The sequence below is a fragment of the Megalops cyprinoides genome, chromosome 3 (assembly GCF_013368585.1).
Source record: "Megalops cyprinoides isolate fMegCyp1 chromosome 3, fMegCyp1.pri, whole genome shotgun sequence".
In the NCBI taxonomy this organism is placed as follows: domain Eukaryota; kingdom Metazoa; phylum Chordata; class Actinopteri; order Elopiformes; family Megalopidae; genus Megalops; species Megalops cyprinoides.
This window is the reverse complement of record NC_050585.1, coordinates 23,436,743-23,455,850: the sequence shown is the minus strand read 5'-3', so window position 1 is coordinate 23,455,850 and position 19,108 is coordinate 23,436,743. Positions and strand designations below refer to the sequence as shown.

General features: G+C 43.8%; 1 protein-coding gene across 9 annotated transcripts in view; it reads right to left on the bottom strand.

Annotated features, from left to right (window-relative positions):
• The window catches only part of LOC118774311 (protocadherin gamma-C5-like), a 195,078-nt gene that overhangs the window by 110,635 nt on the left and 65,335 nt on the right, over window positions 1–19,108 (bottom strand). Inside the window, exon 1 of one of the 9 annotated variants that reach the window (XM_036523587.1) lies at window positions 11,729–14,372. The exons of the other annotated variants lie outside the window; for them this stretch is intronic. Coding sequence (XP_036379480.1) covers window positions 11,729–14,140 — 2,412 coding nt within the window. The 5' untranslated portion in view covers window positions 14,141–14,372. Of the gene's footprint in view, window positions 1–11,728; window positions 14,373–19,108 lie in introns of those variants that run through there. 9 annotated transcript variants of the gene reach the window in all.

The window sequence follows — 19,108 nt, the reverse complement described above, 5'->3', positions numbered from 1 at the left end:
CTCCATGGACACCAGCGACACTCTGAGGGAGTCCGCTGAATAGCAACGTCAAAGCTGAGGCAATACGCCCAATACGTTTGCTTCGCAGATACTCAGAGCAATCTGCATATCTTACAGGTTTGCATACCCATTCATACATACAGCTGGATAATCTGAGTAAAGTGCCTTGACCAAAGATACAATAACAGTGAACCATCTAGTAATCAATCCAGCAACCTTTGTGGTACAATTCCTCCTCCTTACCACTACACCACACTGCTGCCCCTTACCAATACACCACACTGCTGCCCCTTACCACTACACCACACTGCTGCCTCTTACCAATACACCACACTGCTGCCTCTTACCAATACACCACACTGCTGCCCCTTACCACTACACCACACTGCTGCCTCTTACCAATACACCACACTGCTGCCCCTTACCAATACACCACACTGCTGCCCCTTAACAATACACCACACTGCTGCCCCTTACCACAGCACCACACTGCTGCCCCTTACCACTAAACCACACTGCCGCCCTGTTCCTTACCAGAACACTGCTGCTCATTTATCACTACACACCTTGCTACCCTGAGCCCATGTGAACTGGAGAAAGTGAGGGCTTCTGTACCCCATGCTTCTACTACAATGACAATAATGCCAGTGGCATCTAATAGTGATAATGATAATGATGATGATGATGATGATGATGCGAGTTATGATGACAGTGTACCAGTAGCACTGGTTTTACCAATGATTACAATAGATATTTATTTGTATTTATACAATACACATTTATTTTATAAGAATAATGTCAGAATAACAAACCTTAAAACTAAATGTTACTCCATGTTATGATCTGGACTGTAAATGGTTTGAAAGACTTTCCCTTAAAGCTGGAGCTTGTTCAAAGCTGCTTTGTTTCTCCTCTGTCTGATCTATACATTGGTGAGGCTTTCACACTTGCATTCCACCTTTATCTAGATTAAGGACAGCTATGCAGCTCAGTGGTTAGAGCGCTGGACTCTTCTGTATTTCAAGTAGAAGGGATCAACCTATGCAAAATTAAAGAAATAAAGTGAAAAAAGAAATAAAACAAAAAAAGTCTCCCTTTGCAACCCCCCTCTCTCAAAGCTGTGTTCTCTTTGTAACTTGCGACACAAAATTACTGGATTCTTCCAATAGCTCAACCCCATCCACTATTTGCACAAAAGAAAGAAGGAAACAGTACTCATCCTCACTAAATTCAGTTCACAGAAACTACAGCAGCTCATACGCCACCCAAGTCAGTGGTAGCAGGGAGAGGAGGAGTGATCCTAGGCCAGATAAGACCCTCAGCTCCACCCACTCACCTGTACAGCCTATCAGCACGTTGTCCCTCAGCTCCACCCTCTCACCACCACAGCCTATCGGCATACTGCTCTTTAGCCCCACCCTGTCATTTCCACAGGATATCTGCACCACTGCATTAAATCCTCAGTGCCACCTCCAGAGCTACATGCCTGGCTAGATACAACTGTACTTCACACACACACACACATTCACAAATGCACATAAGCAGTCACATACACACACAGCTGCACACAGACATGTATTCACAGCTTGCCTGTGTATAACTTAACTTAACCTGATAGAATGGATGAAATGCATGTTGATGTGGATATGAGTATCTGCTAAGCAATTTGATATAACATGGAGTCATCTTAATGTTTTCTCTGTATAAAGATCCATCTGCCACTGTAGTAAAAGCATCATTAATCTTGCTGATTGTACTGATATGCATGGAAGTCTTGCTGATATTTGCTTTGCTTTGCCAGAGGGGCAACCTGCCTGCACCCAGCTCCAAATATGGAAATCACTTTATGACTTTAATGTTGAAAAGTGAACAGATGGCCAGCATTCCTTAATCACAGATTTAAATATATAAGTATATTCACATCCAGCATCATAGTACTTAAGCCCTTATCCCAGACACATTTTGCACTTTATCCATCTGGGAATTTACTGCTAAAACACAGGTGACCCACCAGGGAACTGAATCTCCATCCATCTGGTTGCAAGTCCAGCTTCAAAACCTCAAGAGCTGCTTTATGTCGTCTCAGGGAATTTTCTGGAACAGTGTAGAAATGCCACCATTAAGCTTGTCTTCCTTCAAAGTTCCTCTGAGCTGTCAGAGATCTCGTAGTAATCTCATCTTGTGTTCCTTCACAGCTAATGTCTGACCCGCTCACCAATCACCAGTCAAAATCACAGAGTGACCTACTAACCAGTCACAATGACAGATACTGACCCATTCACCAATCAAAACTGGCAGTAATTTATGCAGGAAAGGCTCCTGGCAAAGGCAGAGTATGCTGTATAGGGCCCCACAGCCATCACAGGGTCTCCTGAAACTTTTTGTTAATCAATAAATGTCTATTTTTTTACTGTATTTACTTTTCACAGTATGAAAATCCTACTACAGCAAAGGAAAAAAGGAGCTGTCCTAAGGTGCCACAGGGCTGTTACCCCTATCCTGACAACCTATGACAACTGACCTGGGATCAACCCTTTCTCAGAGAGAGAGAGGGGGAGAAAGAGAAAAGGAGATGATGAGCCATGGCACCTACACTGTATCCATGCAGCACTGAAAAAAGGAAATGGCAAATTTGTTCATTTGTTTCACGTATTTCACACACTTCCATGTTTTCCCGAAGGCTACATATCAAAATGTGTAGCCACTGGAAGCAGCAACTCAACATCCCCCCATACAACATCTTGCATAGGTTCCTGCACTCATCAAATTGACCAGCACAATCAAAGCTTTGATTCTAGTGCTTTACAGTATCACAAACAGGAGGTAGCAGAGGTTTCTAAGAACTGGACTCATGATTACAGAGTTGCAGGTTCAAATCCATGCATAGTCTCTGAGTGCGCAGAGAAGTTTGCAAACAGCTGTTTCAGCTGACCTGTGTTTCTGTAGTGCACATTTGTACTCTGTTTAGGTCAGCAGTATGCACCGGATTGGTTTAACTTGATGCCCTTAACTACAACCACAATTTTTACAATCTCACTCCTTACAGCTGCATTTTGCAACCACTTTGCAAGGAATGAATATACATCTTACTGTTTATTACTAGTTATTGCTTATTAGTTTTTTACTGTTGTTTTTTCTTATTAATAGTAATGTTGCAAAGCAGCTTTCCTTGGCTTGAAACAAAATTATTAAAAATGGCTGTAAAGAGAAATAGCTACCCGAACGTCATTGAGGCTTGTGTAAGTGTAAGAAAAAAACAAACAAACCCAAACCAAGCTGGCCAGGGTGAACCCAGCCACTCTGATCTCCTCTCAGGCCAGCTCTGTTCAGTCTCCAACAGCCACCAGAGCAGCAGCATGTTGTCACATTCAGTTACGTTTATATTTATTAAAAACGATGGCACAGAGGCTACAGTCCAACTCCTGGCATCAGGGAACTGACATATGACTCCAAAATGCAGATGCTCGAGTCATAGTGAAAAATAAACAATGTAATACAAAACAGCTCAACACTATTTTTTTATAGGCCCAAACAAATACTATCTACCAGAGTGCTGGCAAAAACAAGCAGTATTAACAAAATGACCAATCTCTGTGGCCCCCACAAACTCTACTACTCACTGGTCTCACCACCAAAAGAGGCATTTGTATACACCTGCTCCTACACCAACACATTAGCCACTAATGTCTCTCTCAGTTCCAAAGCTGCCTCCACTGTTTCTCCTCCTCTGCTGGTCAGCAGTGCGCCTGAAAGGGAGGCTGCCTCTAGCTGCATGATGACATCAGCAGCATATGCCAACTCAATGTCAGGCTGTCAGGAATGGGTCACAAACACACACACACACACACACACACACACACACACACACATACACACACACACACATACACACACACACACACATACACACACACACACACACACACATACACACACATACACACACACACACACACACACACACATACACACACACACACACACACACATACACACACACACACACACACACACACACATACACACACACACACACACACACACACACACACACATACACACACACATACACACACACACACATACACACACACACACACACACACACGCACACACACACACACACATACTCTCTCTCTCTCTCTCTCTCTCTCATGTTTTCTTTCTTTGAAGTAATTCAGGTGGAGCGTCATGCTGAAGAATATAACCTTTCTTTTATACCCTAAAGCTTAGAATTTACTACACATGCAGGATGCTAACTGCTCTAAAGAGCACTGACTGAGCTCTAGTCTAAGAGGGTGAGCCCTTAAAGAGCACTGACTGAGCTCTAAGCTAAGAGAGTGAGGCCTTAAACTGACTCTGAGGTGAATCCATTTGAGAACACTTTTTTGTGGGATGGAGAAGTGTGGTGACTTAATAAATCCACTGGTTACACTGTAATGTCTCATGTGGTTGTTTTTTTTTTAATCATTTTATTATAATAAAACAACATGTAAATAATGTCTGAAGACTCATCTCCATTATGAGCCCATAAGGTGAAGAGCAGCCAAGTAACAGAGGTGCCAGGTTTGTAATTGCTGTGTTATTGGTGGGCTCGTTAAGCACATGAATCAGACAATAATAGGTTTAAACCTAATCTGTTTCAGGACCCAGAGCCTTTTGGGAAAGACCATATACCCCTGTTAGCTGTGCTGAACAAAGACTGATGAAACCTATGAAGATGAACTTTGGTTCATCTATGAACCAGTAAAGCCCCATGAGTGTTTGGTAGTCTATGTGTTAAATGTGGATGAATGGTATCATCTGAAATCCCAGGAAGTTGCTGGCTCCCTTGTGCACACCGTGTCACCCTGTACATACACTTGTACATGGCTAAAGTCATCAGCAGCTGCAGGCCCTAATCCTATCCCACTGATATCGCCATGTACACAACCAACCACACCAACAGTTATACTGTTATACGTTCCGACCTGTCTGTATTATGGTAACACTATATTGCACAGACCAGCTCTATTCACAACTTTGGCCGTTTGCTGCTCAGGTTTAAACAAACTGTACATTCAGGGAGTGGAGACAGTTATATCTGCAAGTAGAGAGTGTAACTCCAAAGCTCTGAGACATATCTCCCTTTCCCAGAGAGACGCAGCACACACTTACCCGTTACCTCCCTTTCAGGTCCAGATGTTTGTGTCATAATTAGTGGTGATGAGAGTGACCTGCAGTGCAAACACATGCCTCCAGTGTCTAATTAGTCACACTACAACAGTGTGACTGTGAGCATGACCTGTTTTTATACACACAAGACACACACACACATACACACATACAGTGAATCATACATGCAGGACATAGAGAAACATAAGTCGTTCCTTACCTTGTGTTGATTTACATTGGAGAGATAAGGAGAACATGGAAAGAGAAGAGAAAAAAAGTTCATCATGAAATTTAAGTAATTTAATTCATAAGAGAAAACAGATCCTAAATTAACCAAAATCATTGGGAGCATCTGTTTTTTTAAGTATCCCTTTCTCAAACAGATGTTCTTTTAAAATTGAAATTCATTTGAATGGTAATGGAAATGTTTTCCTATCCCTGTGTCTGATAATCTAATTACTTCATGTATGATTTCTCCCTTACAATTTTCTAAAGGTGACCAATCGCATCATAAATGTGCTCCCCTCCCCAATCAGATGGTTCCCCCTCTGCCTCGGGCTACTCTGCTCGGTTCCGGTGAATAACACTGCAGCACTGGCTGGAAACAGCTCAGAATGTAGGACCTGGCACCTCACCGTAACATCCTCGCCACCATAACATCCTTCTCACCTTCACGTCTGCACCCCTTACCTCACTCTGTACCCCAGTAATACACCCCTTACCTCACTCTCTACCCCAGTAATACACCCCTTACCCCACTCTCTACCTCAGTAATACACCCCTTACCTCACTCTGTACCCCAGTAATACACCGCTTACCCCACTCTCTACCTCAGTAATACACCCCTTACCCCACTCTCTACCCCAGTAACACACCCCTTACCCCACTCTCTACCCCAATAATACACCCCTTACCCCACTCTCTACCCCAGTAACACACCCCTTACCTCACTCTCTACCCCAGTAATACACTCCGTACCCCACTCTCTACCCCAGTAACACACCCCTTAACCCACTCTCTACCCCAATAATACACTCCTTACCCCACGGTCTACCCCAGTAACACACCCCTTACCCCACTCTCTACCCCAATAATGCACCCCTAACCCCACCGTCTACCCCAATAATACACTCCTTACCCCACTCTCTACCCCAGTAACACACCCCTTACCCCACTCTCTACCCCAATAATGCACCCCTTACCCCACTCTCTACCCCAGTAACACACCCCTTACCCCACTCTCTACCCAAGTAATACACTCCGTACCCTACTCTCTACCCCAGTAATACACCCCTTACCCCACGGTCTACCCCACTAATACACCCCTTACCCCACTCTCTTCCCCAATAATACACTCCTTAACCCACTCTCTACCCCAGTAATACACCACTTACCCTACTCTCTACCCCAGTAATACACCCCTTACCCCACTCTCTACTCCAGTAATACACCGCTTACCCCACTCTCTACCCCAGTAACACACCCCTTACCCCACTCTCTACCCCAATAATGCACCCCTTACCCCACTCTCTACCCCAGTAACACACCCCTTACCTCACTCTCTACCCCAGTAACACACCCCTTACCTCACTCTCTACCCCAGTAATACACCCCTTACCCCACTCTGCCTCACTAATGTGCCTGTGAATGTGTCTGTCTGTGGAAATATGTCATTTGCCATCCATCATATGCATCAGCACAAAAACACAAATAGCCAAATCTGCACACATCCACATTCACGCGTACACTCATATACACACACTCACACACACATGCGCCCTCACAGGTACATGCATGCTCACATACACACGCACATCCATATGCACACACACACACACACACACTTAGAATGACAGGCATACAGAAAGACCTACAAGTGACAAAAAGTCTTCTGAAGTTATCATTTCAAAACAGCAGGTAGTATAAATGAAGTTAAACAACGTCAGATAATATTGTGCCGTTGCGATCTTCCTTGAAAGTCCAAATCATATTGAAAATGTTATTGTACTGAGGAATGACAAGCTTTTCTTATTATTGCTACCAAGTGTATTTAAAAGCTCACCGTCTTGACCTCGTTTCTTCCAGTCACGTGCAGAAGTGTTTCATATTGTCCCTGGGCCTTGCCTCGCTTCGTTAACGTGTCTCTGTCTATACCGCGCACGTACTTGAACTCACTTTTACACGACCCAGTAGTCAGATAAGAGTTGAATCGATAATCTCTTTGCAGAGTTCCAGCTATACTGGCGTCGCTGTGATCAGGGGGGAAATACGCGCTGGAGAAGACCGGCGGACCGGAGTCTGAGGTGCGGAAAAGGAGACCGCGATATCTCCTCCTACAGAGCGTGACATACGTAACAGCACTGATAAGGATGATGAATAGAGATGACACGGCAGCCAGAGCAATTATTAAATACAGCGTAAAGTTATTGCTTGCCTTTCCATGGTCTGAGAAGTCAGCAAGCTCTGCTAAAACGGGGAGGCTGTCGCTAATAACTATATTTACTGTAACTGTGGCAGACTGCGCCTCGGGTCCGTTGTCCTTGACAATAATTACCAGAGATTGTTTCGGATCGTCTTGCTCGAAAATCGGTCTCACACTCCTGATCTCGCCGGTATGGAGTCCGATCGCGAACAAATTAGGCTCTGAGGGTTTCAAAATACGAAAAGAGAGCCAGGCATTGTGACCAGAGTCTGCATCCACGGCAACTACTTTTGTTACCAGGTAGCCCTCCGGCGCGGCCTTTGGCATCATGTCGGCTACTACCGACCCCAAAGTCTGCCCTGGATACAGAATCACGGGGGGGTTGTCATTCTGATCGCGGATGAAAACCTTCACAGTGCAGTTGCTGGAGAGGGGAGGAGAGCCCCCATCCGTGGCCGTAACGTGGATTTGGAAGTAGCCTGACAGCTCGTAATCGAAGGGCCGTGAGGTGAAAATACCTCCGGTCTCAGAGTTAATGGAGACTAAAGCCGCAGCTGCTTGACTCGCGTCTTCCGCTAATGAGTACACAATCCTCGCGTTGCGCTCCGTGTCTCGGTCTTCTGCTCTGACAGTAATAACAGATGTGCCTGGGGGCTGGTTCTCCAAGACGTGGGCGATGTAGACACTTTGCGCAAAAACAGGAAAGTTGTCATTCACATCAGATATCGTTATGTTTAGTGTTTTTCTGCTGGACAGAGGCGGGGCGCCTGAGTCAGTTGCTGTTATAGTTACGTTGAAACTCGGATGTGTTTCTCTGTCTAATTGTCCGTCGGTCACCAGCATGTAGTAATTCTTAACTTGGGAAACGAGTTTGAAGGGAACGTTTTCTGAAATGAAGCACTTCAGCTGCCCGCTATCTCCAGAGTCTTCGTCATACATATTCAGTAAAGCGACCATAGTCCCCGGGGCAGCGTCCTCAGGCACTGAGGAAGAAGAGGATTTGAGCGTAATGACAGGCGCGTTGTCATTTATATCTGTCACTTCAATAATCAGCTTGCAGTGCGAAGACTGGCCTCCGCCATCGATGGCCTGAACATCAATTTCATGCAAATTTGCCTCTTCGTAATTCACTGCCCCCACAACTCTTACATCGCCACTCTTTGAGTCTATGTCGAATACGCCTTTACTCTTGTCTGGTACGTCGATAAAACTGTACGTTACCTCTCCATATGCGCCATCGTCCAGGTCTTGAGCATTTAAAGTAGCAACTAAAGTATTCGCTCCGGAGTTTTCCAACACAGTGGCTTTGTAAATATTTTTGTTAAACACAGGGCTATTGTCGTTTGCATCCAGAACAATAATATGAATTGTTGCAGTGCTAGATCTGGCAGGCTTTCCTCCATCGATGCCGCTGATAATTAAGAAAAGTTCTGCTTGTGTTTCTCGATCCAACGGCTTCTTCAGAACTATTTCAGGATATATATTCGCACTTGATCGTGTGTTGATATCCATTGTGAAATAATCATTATCATTGAGTACATATGTCTGAAGCGAATTAGTACCTATATCTGGGTCATGCGCGTTGGTGATGGGGAAGTGCCGTCCCGGGCTAGTGGATTCGGCTATTTTAAATTCAATTTCTTTGTTGGGAAACACCGGGCTGTTGTCGTTGATGTCCTGAATGTCCAAAACGATGCTGTACACTTTCAGCGGATTCTCCAGGAGCACCTGGAACTGTAAAGCACACGCGGAGACCTGCGCGCAAAGCTCCTCTCTGTCTATCCTCTCACCCACCAAGAGAAAGCCGGTCTCCAAGCTCAGGTCACAGTACTGCCGCTTCCCTTCAGACACCACGCGGGCTCCACGAGCGGACAGCTCGGTCACATCCAGCGCCAGGTCCTTTGCCACATTTCCGATGACAGACCCGCGCTGCATCTCTTCTGGGACAGAGTAGCGGACCTCCGCAAGCACCGCGCTGAAGAGATGAATAAGTACGGCGCAGCACATCGCCCGCTTGGATTTTACGCATCGTTTTCCATGAGAGCAGACTTTCCTCCGAAGCAATTGTTTGCCTTTACTAACTAACGGATACATTTTATTTGTGTAGTTAAAAACGTACACATTCGGGTAAAACACTGAAGTGAACGTTGTAATGGTTTCTAGAAACTGTTTCTAAGGAAAATGGAATGCGCTTTGCTCCGGAGCCCGTGTGCATCCGCTTCAAAACACGCATGCTGGAAGAAGGGGGAGGTACTCGTGTAATGATCCCAGAGCCGAACTTTCCCCGATGGACAACAGCGTCACCCAGAGTGCAGCAGTATATCGTACATTTCCTCAATTAATTTAAATTTAAATAAAAATAAATATGATTCGGTTAATATCTTTCTTGGAAATATGATGCAGTCATAAAGCATATGATGCAGTTATTTCCAGCTTTGAGTCCAAAGGGTTGTGTTGTTTGGTAGATTCAAGAATATTCACTATATACAATATGTATACTGTAGAATATTCAAGAACATTGCTGTTATTCGGCCTTGTCCATGCTCACATTGATTGAATGAATGTGTTTTATTTTACTACTACTACTACTACTATACTACTACTACTACTACTAATAATAATAATAATAATAATAATAATAATAATAATTATTATTATTATTATTATTATTATTACAGCCAATGTTTCTGGTTAACTTTTTCTTGCAATATTACGGTTCTATATTTACATATATTTTGGTCCGGCTGTTATCACTAAATCAAACCCACATTGTTCGAATATGAAAAATAGGAAACAATTATGAATATTAGCTCTTAAACCAGTGAAGTCTATATCTTGGATACAACATTTAAGACAGACCAAACATAAATAACATGTGCAGAGACAACTACACACAGATCATAACAAGTAAGGCACCTCATTTCTGTAAAATACAATCCATATTTGTGTCGATATAGATACAGGCATACAAATAATGTGCATACAAGTAGGTGTCCAGTTGCCGGCATACCACATGTACCGACAGACGAGAGCAGTCACCCTAGTCTAGCCGGCCTCGAACCCAGGTCTACAGGGTTCCAAACTGCAGCTTTGACTGCAATGCCAAAGAGCCAGGCTCTGTGGTGTTGCAGTCAAGCTGCAGGTTTGGCACCCTGTAGACCCGGGTTTGAGGCCGGGTGGGGTGATTGCTCTCACCTGTCGGTACATGTGGCATGCAGGCAACTGGACACCTACCTGTATGCACATTATTTGTTCAAGGCCGGTTGCTCTCGCCCTTCGCTACACATGGTGTCAGAGTGAGATGGCATGCCACGAGGCCATCGGAGGCGTGCTCAGAGTGTGAGCCATATGAGGGACCCCCAGGTTAGGTTGACCCCAGTGTGAGGGACCCCAGAGATGGGTGAAGCACCAGTGAGTGTGGCACCCTGGGATGGGAGAAGTACGGTGGGAGAATGCGCAAGGGACACCTTGGTGCGTGAAGTGCATGGGCGCGCTTCCCGAAGGGGAGGGCAGTGTGACAGAGTGCTGTCACTACGGTTGAGCATGCCTGGCTCTTTGGCGGTGAGGTCAAGCTGCAGGTTTGGCACCCTGTACACCTGCGTTCAAGGCCTGGTGGGGTGACTGCTCTTGCCCTTTGCTACACCACACTACAGTGCAAAGCTGCAAAGTCCATGACCATGACAGTACTGAGGCGTCCAACAGCCAGAGGCCACAACGGTATCATGAAAACCACCTTACGTATGAATGAGAGATGAGCCTATATATAGCTCGCTGCCAACCATCTCATGAGCTGCCAACAGACTGCCAGTTCATTTCTGCATTTATTTATTTCTTCTGAAAAACCCTGAAACAGCACTTAACGACAACTTTGGTTGTGGACTTTGCTATATTACTTACATTTCATATATATATGACCAAACACCAACCAGTACGTTGAAACTTTTGGAAATGTGATCCACAGTAGTTTTAATAAGAGCTGCTAAATGACATATGCATCAATAACAGAGGGTAAGCAAAGAACCATGAGGTCTGCAGCTGTGCTTTAAAAACACAAATTTATCAAGGACATTTCACATATCAATACCTGTGACTTTCACACATTTCAGCATAATCAAAAATACTGTATCAAAAGAGGGGCTTTGTTCAAATCACCTGCAGTTTATCGAACTCCTCCTTCTCTGAGGCGAGATCCTTTTCACTTGGGTCACATGCTGTTCTATTCAAGGTGGCATTGACAGGCAGCGTGACATCATTATAGGATCTCGCAAACCTGAAGTCGCTGGTGCGTGAGCCCGTTGTTAAGTACGTGTCATAATTGTAAGAACTGCGGAGAGTTCCTGCTCCTTCCACCTCTGCGTAGTTGGGAGGGAAATATGCGCTGGGAATGGCGACTGCGCTGTCAAACAACAGTCTGGGCTTTCTTCTACGGCAAAACGTCAGGGCCACAATAAGAATTATAAACGTGATGAAGAAGGTTGAAACAGAGACCAAGGCAATGATCAAATAGGAAGTTAATTTGGAATTGTTCTCTTCAAAAGACATATCTTTCAGTTCTGGTACTTCTGCCAAGTTGTCTGAAATCAGTAAATACACTGTGCAGGTTGCAGACAGAGAGGGCTGTCCGTTATCTTTCACTGAGATAACAAGGTTCTGCTTCATTGTGTCAGATTCAGAAATGTCCCGCTGTGTCCTGATCTCTCCGCTGTGGAGACCAATAGTGAAAAGCCCCGGATCAGTCGATTTCACGATCTGATAGGACAGCCACGCATTCTGACCAGAGTCTGCATCCACAGCGATCACCTTGGAAACCAGGGAGCCCGCATGAGCAGCTTTGGGAACCATTTCAGTCATGAAGGAGTTCCCTGATGGAGCAGGGTATAATATCTGTGGAGAATTATCATTCTCATCTGTTATGAAGACACTCACAGTCACGTTGCTGCTGAGTGGAGGAGAACCGTTGTCTCTGGCAACAACGTGGACTTTGAAACTTCTGAACTGCTCATAATCAAATGATCTGACAGCGTGGATCACCCCCGTGTCTCCGTTAATGGATAAAAACGAGGACACCGGGACTCCGCTGACCTCACTGGGCAACAGAGAATAGAAAACTGTGCCGTTCTGTCTCCAGTCCGGGTCTCTCGCCTTTACAGTAATAACAGAGGATCCGGGTTTGTTATTTTCAGCCACGGAGGCTCTGTACGACTGCTCATCAAATACAGGCGGGTTGTCATTAACGTCTGATACTGATAACTGCACAGTCTTTGAGGAGGATAAGGGTGGAGAACCCTCGTCAGTAGCAGTGATTGTAATGTTATAATCCGGCATTACTTCACGATCTAGTTCTGCTGTGGTTACCAGTGAGTAATAATTTTTGATAGAGGGGATTAACTTGAAAGGAACATTTTGTTGAATGGAGCAGCGGACCTGACGATTCGCCCCGGAGTCTTTATCCTGAACATTAATGATGCCCACCTCTGTGCCAGGTAACGCACTCTCAGTGATGGGGTTGTTCAGAGATTTTAGAAATATCACAGGACCGTTGTCATTCACATCAGTGATTTCTATTATTACTTTAGTCTGAGACGCGAGTCCAGCTCCATCTTTACCTTCAATGCGCAGCTCATACGTGGACTCTTCTTCGAAGTCGATCGGTCCAGTTACAATTACTTCTCCTGTTTTTTGATCAATCTTGAATATTTTTTCAGCTTTTTCGGCAACACGACTAAATGCATACGTCACTTCTCCATTAGCTCCCTCGTCTGCATCAGTGGCGCTGACTGTAACCACTACAGCACCTACAGGAGAATTTTCAGGCACACTGACTTTATAGATGGCCTGGCTAAACACGGGGATATTATCGTTAGCATCCAGCACAGTGACGTGTATCACTACGGTACCAGATCTCTGCGGAATCCCCCCGTCAGTCGCAGTAAGTAATAATGTAACTTGTCGATGTTCTTCACGATCCAGCTCTTTTTCTAAGACTAACTCACCGTATTTCCCTCCGTCTGTGTTCGTATGAACAGCTAAAACAAAATGATCATTCTTTTCTAGTGTGTAGCTCTGAACAGCGTTCTGTCCTATATCTGCATCGTGGGCCTCATCCAAAGGGAAACGAGCTCCTTTGCCTGTTAATTCTTGGATTTCAATCCTGATCTCATCGTTTTTGAACATTGGAGAATTATCATTAACGTCTTGAATTTGCAGAGAAATGCGATGCAACTCCAAAGGGTTCTCCAACACCAGATCGTATTTCAGCACACACAGAATCTTCTCGCCACAAAGCTCTTCCCTGTCTATCCTGTCTGCGACAACCAAATCGCCACTATTCAGATTCATTTCACAATATCGTTTATTTTTACCTTCGAAATCTAGGCGGGCCTTGCGAGAGGAAAACTGTTTCGCATCGAGTCCAAGATCTGTAGCTATATTCCCAATAACAGATCCGCGTTTCATCTCCTCCGGAATCGAATAGCTCACATCTCCCAGGCTTGTCGGCAAGGCGAGGATAAAGAACAGCAAAGACAACATCGAGGCAAATGTGGGAAGTCCTCCGGATCGCATTCTCAAGACAACACACCGATTTTATTCTATAATCTATCCACTGAACGAACAAATAAATCCAGTCAGATTTCCCTTTTTTCAGAGTAGGCTATAAGGATAATCTAAGATCCGAATTTGAAGATACGCTCCGTCTGATATTCGTTGTTGTAAAAGCAGAGGCGAGTCGCCAGTGTCTGAATATTACACTAGTGGGTGGAGAGGCGCTCTAACGTCCCCTCGCTGGTCAACAGCGACACTCTGAGTTGTTTTTGAAAAATTACATGCTGTACTTATTGTGTGTTTTACTATTTTAAACACACCTGGGAGATACGAAGTCAAATCTGGCTCAGATGATCACTGCGTTTCAATACTGTATTAAAGGCAACGACTAATACAAAGACTTGATTTTGCGCCTTACAAGAACGATAAAGCTTTATTGTTGTAATCAGGCATGTATACATAACAAATAATTGGAACTTCAAAAGAGTATACAAAATTAGAAACACATCTTATCAATTGTAATTCTATAACTAAAGTCAAACTTAAAACAAAAAGTTTGTGTACAGAAATATTACTGCAGGTAAATGCAAGGGAATTAATAAAGTAAGGAGAGAGCACTTAGACAAATAAAACTGGTTGAGGGAGTACTGCTCCCTTAAATGCTGTTGGTGTATTGGGGAAATATGACACCAGCAAAAAACCAGTTAGTTTCACGTTTACTCATGTAAACAATGCGTTATTAAAATAAGTAATGATATGCATCTCTAATCACATAAGAGACTTCCATAAGCGTGGTTATACAGTTATTTTCTCATTGCGCAACCATCAATTGTGTCCGGTGTCGGTGCATTTAAGCCGTCATAGTCCTGCAATAGCTACCGGCTTAAATGGACGGTTAATTGATTGCATATGATCATATGAACTCGTTAACACGAGCAGATAGCGGTAGATGAGTGGTAGAGACGAAGGTAAGAGGAAGAGATGTTTATCGCTGGGAACAATAAAAGAAGCCTGGATTTCAGCAACCCGTATATCCCTGCAAATAATAATTATAAAAAATAAAAAATACTAACGACAAAACGGCACAATCATTTGCACAGTCATCATGACAGAGAGAGAGAGAGAGAGAGAGAGAGAGAGAGAGAGAGAGAGAGAGAGAGAGAGAGAGAGAGAGAAAGAGAGAAAGAGAGAGAGAGAGAATGTTTATAATTCATAATACCCACATCCTTCTGAGCTTCACCTAAAAAATATAAGCTAAAGAAAGCAAACTAGCCGTCTTTCAAATAAAATCAAAAATTCAAAATTCTAGGCAATGGATCGTGGCTGGATAAATGAGAAGAAAAAGCAATAAAATCAGCGGTAAAACGTTAACCCTACCATCCAAGCTGATTTCAAAACGTCTGATATCCAACCTGATAAAATAGACCTTTCAGCACCATGCCTAAGAACAGCGACACAGAGAAACGTTTCCATTCCAGAAAAATCAGCGCGACAAAGTATCCATGTCGTAAAAACATAAACAGGCAATATGCAAGAGAACACCTCCACTTCTCGAATCATCAAAATCAACATGACAACTACATCGATTTTACGGCAAAATCTGCCACACCCCAGACTACATGTAATACTAAAAGTGCTTATGATCTGATAAATTCTAAATTGACTATCACCGATTTCAAAGACTCAAGACAAGAAAAATGTACACATTTAAAAATGATTCAACAATTCATATACAAAATAATAATTCTTACAGAACACAAGATTACGAAATAAAATTTCTGATCAAATTAAAAATAGCTAATTTTGTATATTAAAAAATTGCAAAAAAAAAAAAATTGTAACATACTGAATGCAGAAATGCAGAAGAAAAAAAAGTTAAACATTTCGTTTCTAGAAAAGTTGGCAAAATATGAAACTATTTACCAGAGTTGAAATTATTGATCCACTCTTATTTCCGACATCTTGTTCACTGGATTCAGTTGGACTCATCTTCAGGGTCTGATCGGCAGGCAGTGTGCCGTCATTATAAGATCTAGCGAACCTGAAGTCGCTGGTGCGGGAGCCCGTTGTTAAGTACGTGTCATAATTGTAAGAACTGCGGAGAGTTCCTGCTCCTTCCACCTCTGCGTAGTTGGGAGGGAAATATGCGCTGGGAATGGCGACTGCGCTGTCAAACAACAGTCTGGGCTTTTTTCTACGACAAAACGTCACGGCCACAGTCAGAATTATGAACGTGAGGAAGAAGGTGGAAACGGAAACCAAGGCGATGATCAAATATGAAGTTAATTTGGAATTATTCTCTTCAAACGACATATCTTTCAACTCTGGTACTTCTGCCAAGTTGTCTGAAATCAGTAAATACACTGTGCAAGTTGCAGAGAGTGATGGCTGTCCGTTATCTTTCACTGAGATAACAAGGTTCTGCTTCATTGTGTCAGATTCAGAAATGTCCCGCTGTGTTCGGATCTCTCCGCTGTGGAGACCAATAGTGAAAAGTCCCGGATCAGTCGATTTCACGATCTGATAGGACAGCCACGCATTCTGCCCAGAGTCCGCATCCACAGCGATCACCTTGGAAACCAGGGAGTCCGCGTGAGCAGCTTTGGGAACCATTTCAGTCATGAAGGAGTTCCCTGATGGAGCAGGGTATAATATCTGTGGAGAGTTATCATTCTCATCTGTTATGGAGACACTCACAGTCACGTTGCTGCTGAGTGGAGGAGAACCGTTGTCTCTGGCAACAACGTGGACTTTGAAACTTCTGAACTGCTCATAATCAAATGATCTCACAGCATGGATCACCCCCGTGTCTCCGTTAATGGATAAAAACGAAGATACCGGAACTCCGCTGACCTCACTGGGCAACAGAGAATAGAAAACTGTGCCGTTCTGTCTCCAGTCCGGGTCTCTCGCCTTTACAGTAATAACAGAGGATCCGGGTTTGTTATTTTCAGCCACGGAGGCTCTGTACGACTGCTCTTCAAATACAGGCGGGTTGTCATTAACGTCTGATACTGATAACTGCACAGTCTTTGAGGAGGACAAGGGTGGAGAGCCCTCGTCAGTAGCAGTGATTGTAATGTTATATTCTGACACTAATTCACGGTCGAGTTCTGCTGTGGTTACCAGTGAGTAATAATTTTTGATAGAGGGGGTCAAGGTAAACGGGACATCCTGCTGAACAAAGCAACGCACTTTACGATTTGCCCCGGAGTCTTTATCCTGAACATTAATGATGCCCACTTCTGTGCCAGGTAACGCGCTCTCAGGGATGGGGTTATTTAGAGATTTCAGCAATATCACAGGTGTGTTATCATTAACATCAGTGATTTCTATTATTACTTTGGTCTCAGAAGCGAGTCCAGCTCCATCTTTACCTTCAATGCGCAGTTCATAAGTGGACTTTGCTTCAAAATCAATTGTTCCGGTTATTCTAATATCTCCTGTTGTCTTATCGAGTGTAAATAATTCCCTAGCATCGTTTGAAATGCGACTGAACTCGTACGTCACATCTCCATTCGCTCCCTCGTCTACGTCAGTGGCGCTGACTGTAACCACTACAGCACCTACAGGAGAATTTTCAGGCACACTCACTTTATAGACGTCTTGGCTAAACACGGGGATATTATCGTTAGCATCCAGCACAGTGACGTGTATAACTACAGTACCAGATCTCTGCGGAATCCCCCCGTCAGTCGCAGTAAGTAATAATGTAACTTGTCGATGTTCTTCACGATCCAGTTCTTTTTCTAAGACCAACTCACCATATTTCCCTCCGTCTGTGTTCGTATGAACAGCCAAAACAAAATGATCATTCTTCTGCAGCGTGTAGCTTTGCACAGCGTTCTTTCCAATATCCGCATCGTGGGCCTCATTCACTCGAAATCGAGCCCCTTTGACGGCAGATTCTTGGATTTCTAGTTCTATTCGATCCTTTGGAAATCGTGGTGAGTTGTCGTTTATGTCTTGGATTTGGACAACAACGCGGTGAAGCTCCAGGGGATTTTCGAGTATTAACTCGTATTCCAGTGTACACAAAGACTGTTGGCCACAAAGCTCTTCCCTGTCAATTCTTTCAGCAACAATCAAATCGCCAGTATTGATATTTATGTCGCAAAAACTGCCACTCCCGTCAATTTCCAAACGAGCCTTGCGGACCGACAATGTTCTGAATTCTAATCCAAGATCTTTGGCTATATTTCCAATCACAGATCCGCTTCTACTCTCCTCTTGAACAGAATAATTCAGATCTCCGTAGGCTAAGCGCAGAAGACAGCAAACAAAGCAAAATATCGCTCTGGTCAGAATAATTCCGTCGCGCTGCATTTTCAGACGACCGTTCAGTTTACACATGCATTCCACTTCAAATGCACAATTTCCACAAGCCACCGTATCCTAATATCCGACCAACAGAGAGATGAAGCAGCACATCGATGCCTTTTCTTTCATATTACATCAGTGGGAGGAGAAGAGGACCAGACAGCCCGAGTTAGTGACTAGCGACACCCAGAGTTCTTAGCTGAAACTGCAATTTAATTATAAATACACGTACCAACCAAATACATGGTTTGCTGTGCACGTTGAACTCATAAGACATCTTTCCAAATAATATCAATTTCGCTCTCTACAGATCGCCTGTCTAATTGATGTCGTAACTGTTTAAGACACGTCTACAATCGATTCACAGACGCCATTCACGCATGTATTTTACATCAACGTTGCACAGAAGAATGACAGACTGTGGTTAATTAATTAATTAATTGTCTAAAACGTCACACGTTTAAATACAATTACCATTTGTCGGTTAGCAGGCGCTGTCATCCAGAGCGGCGTAAAGGTCAGTAGGCTACTTATACCAATACATTTGCATGGTTGACATCAGGTAGATGTTTCTATTCAAAGCAATTCCGTAAGTCAGACACAAAAAGCATCCAGCAAAACTACACAAACCGTTACACGATCAGGGAAGCTACCATCTACAACCGAGTA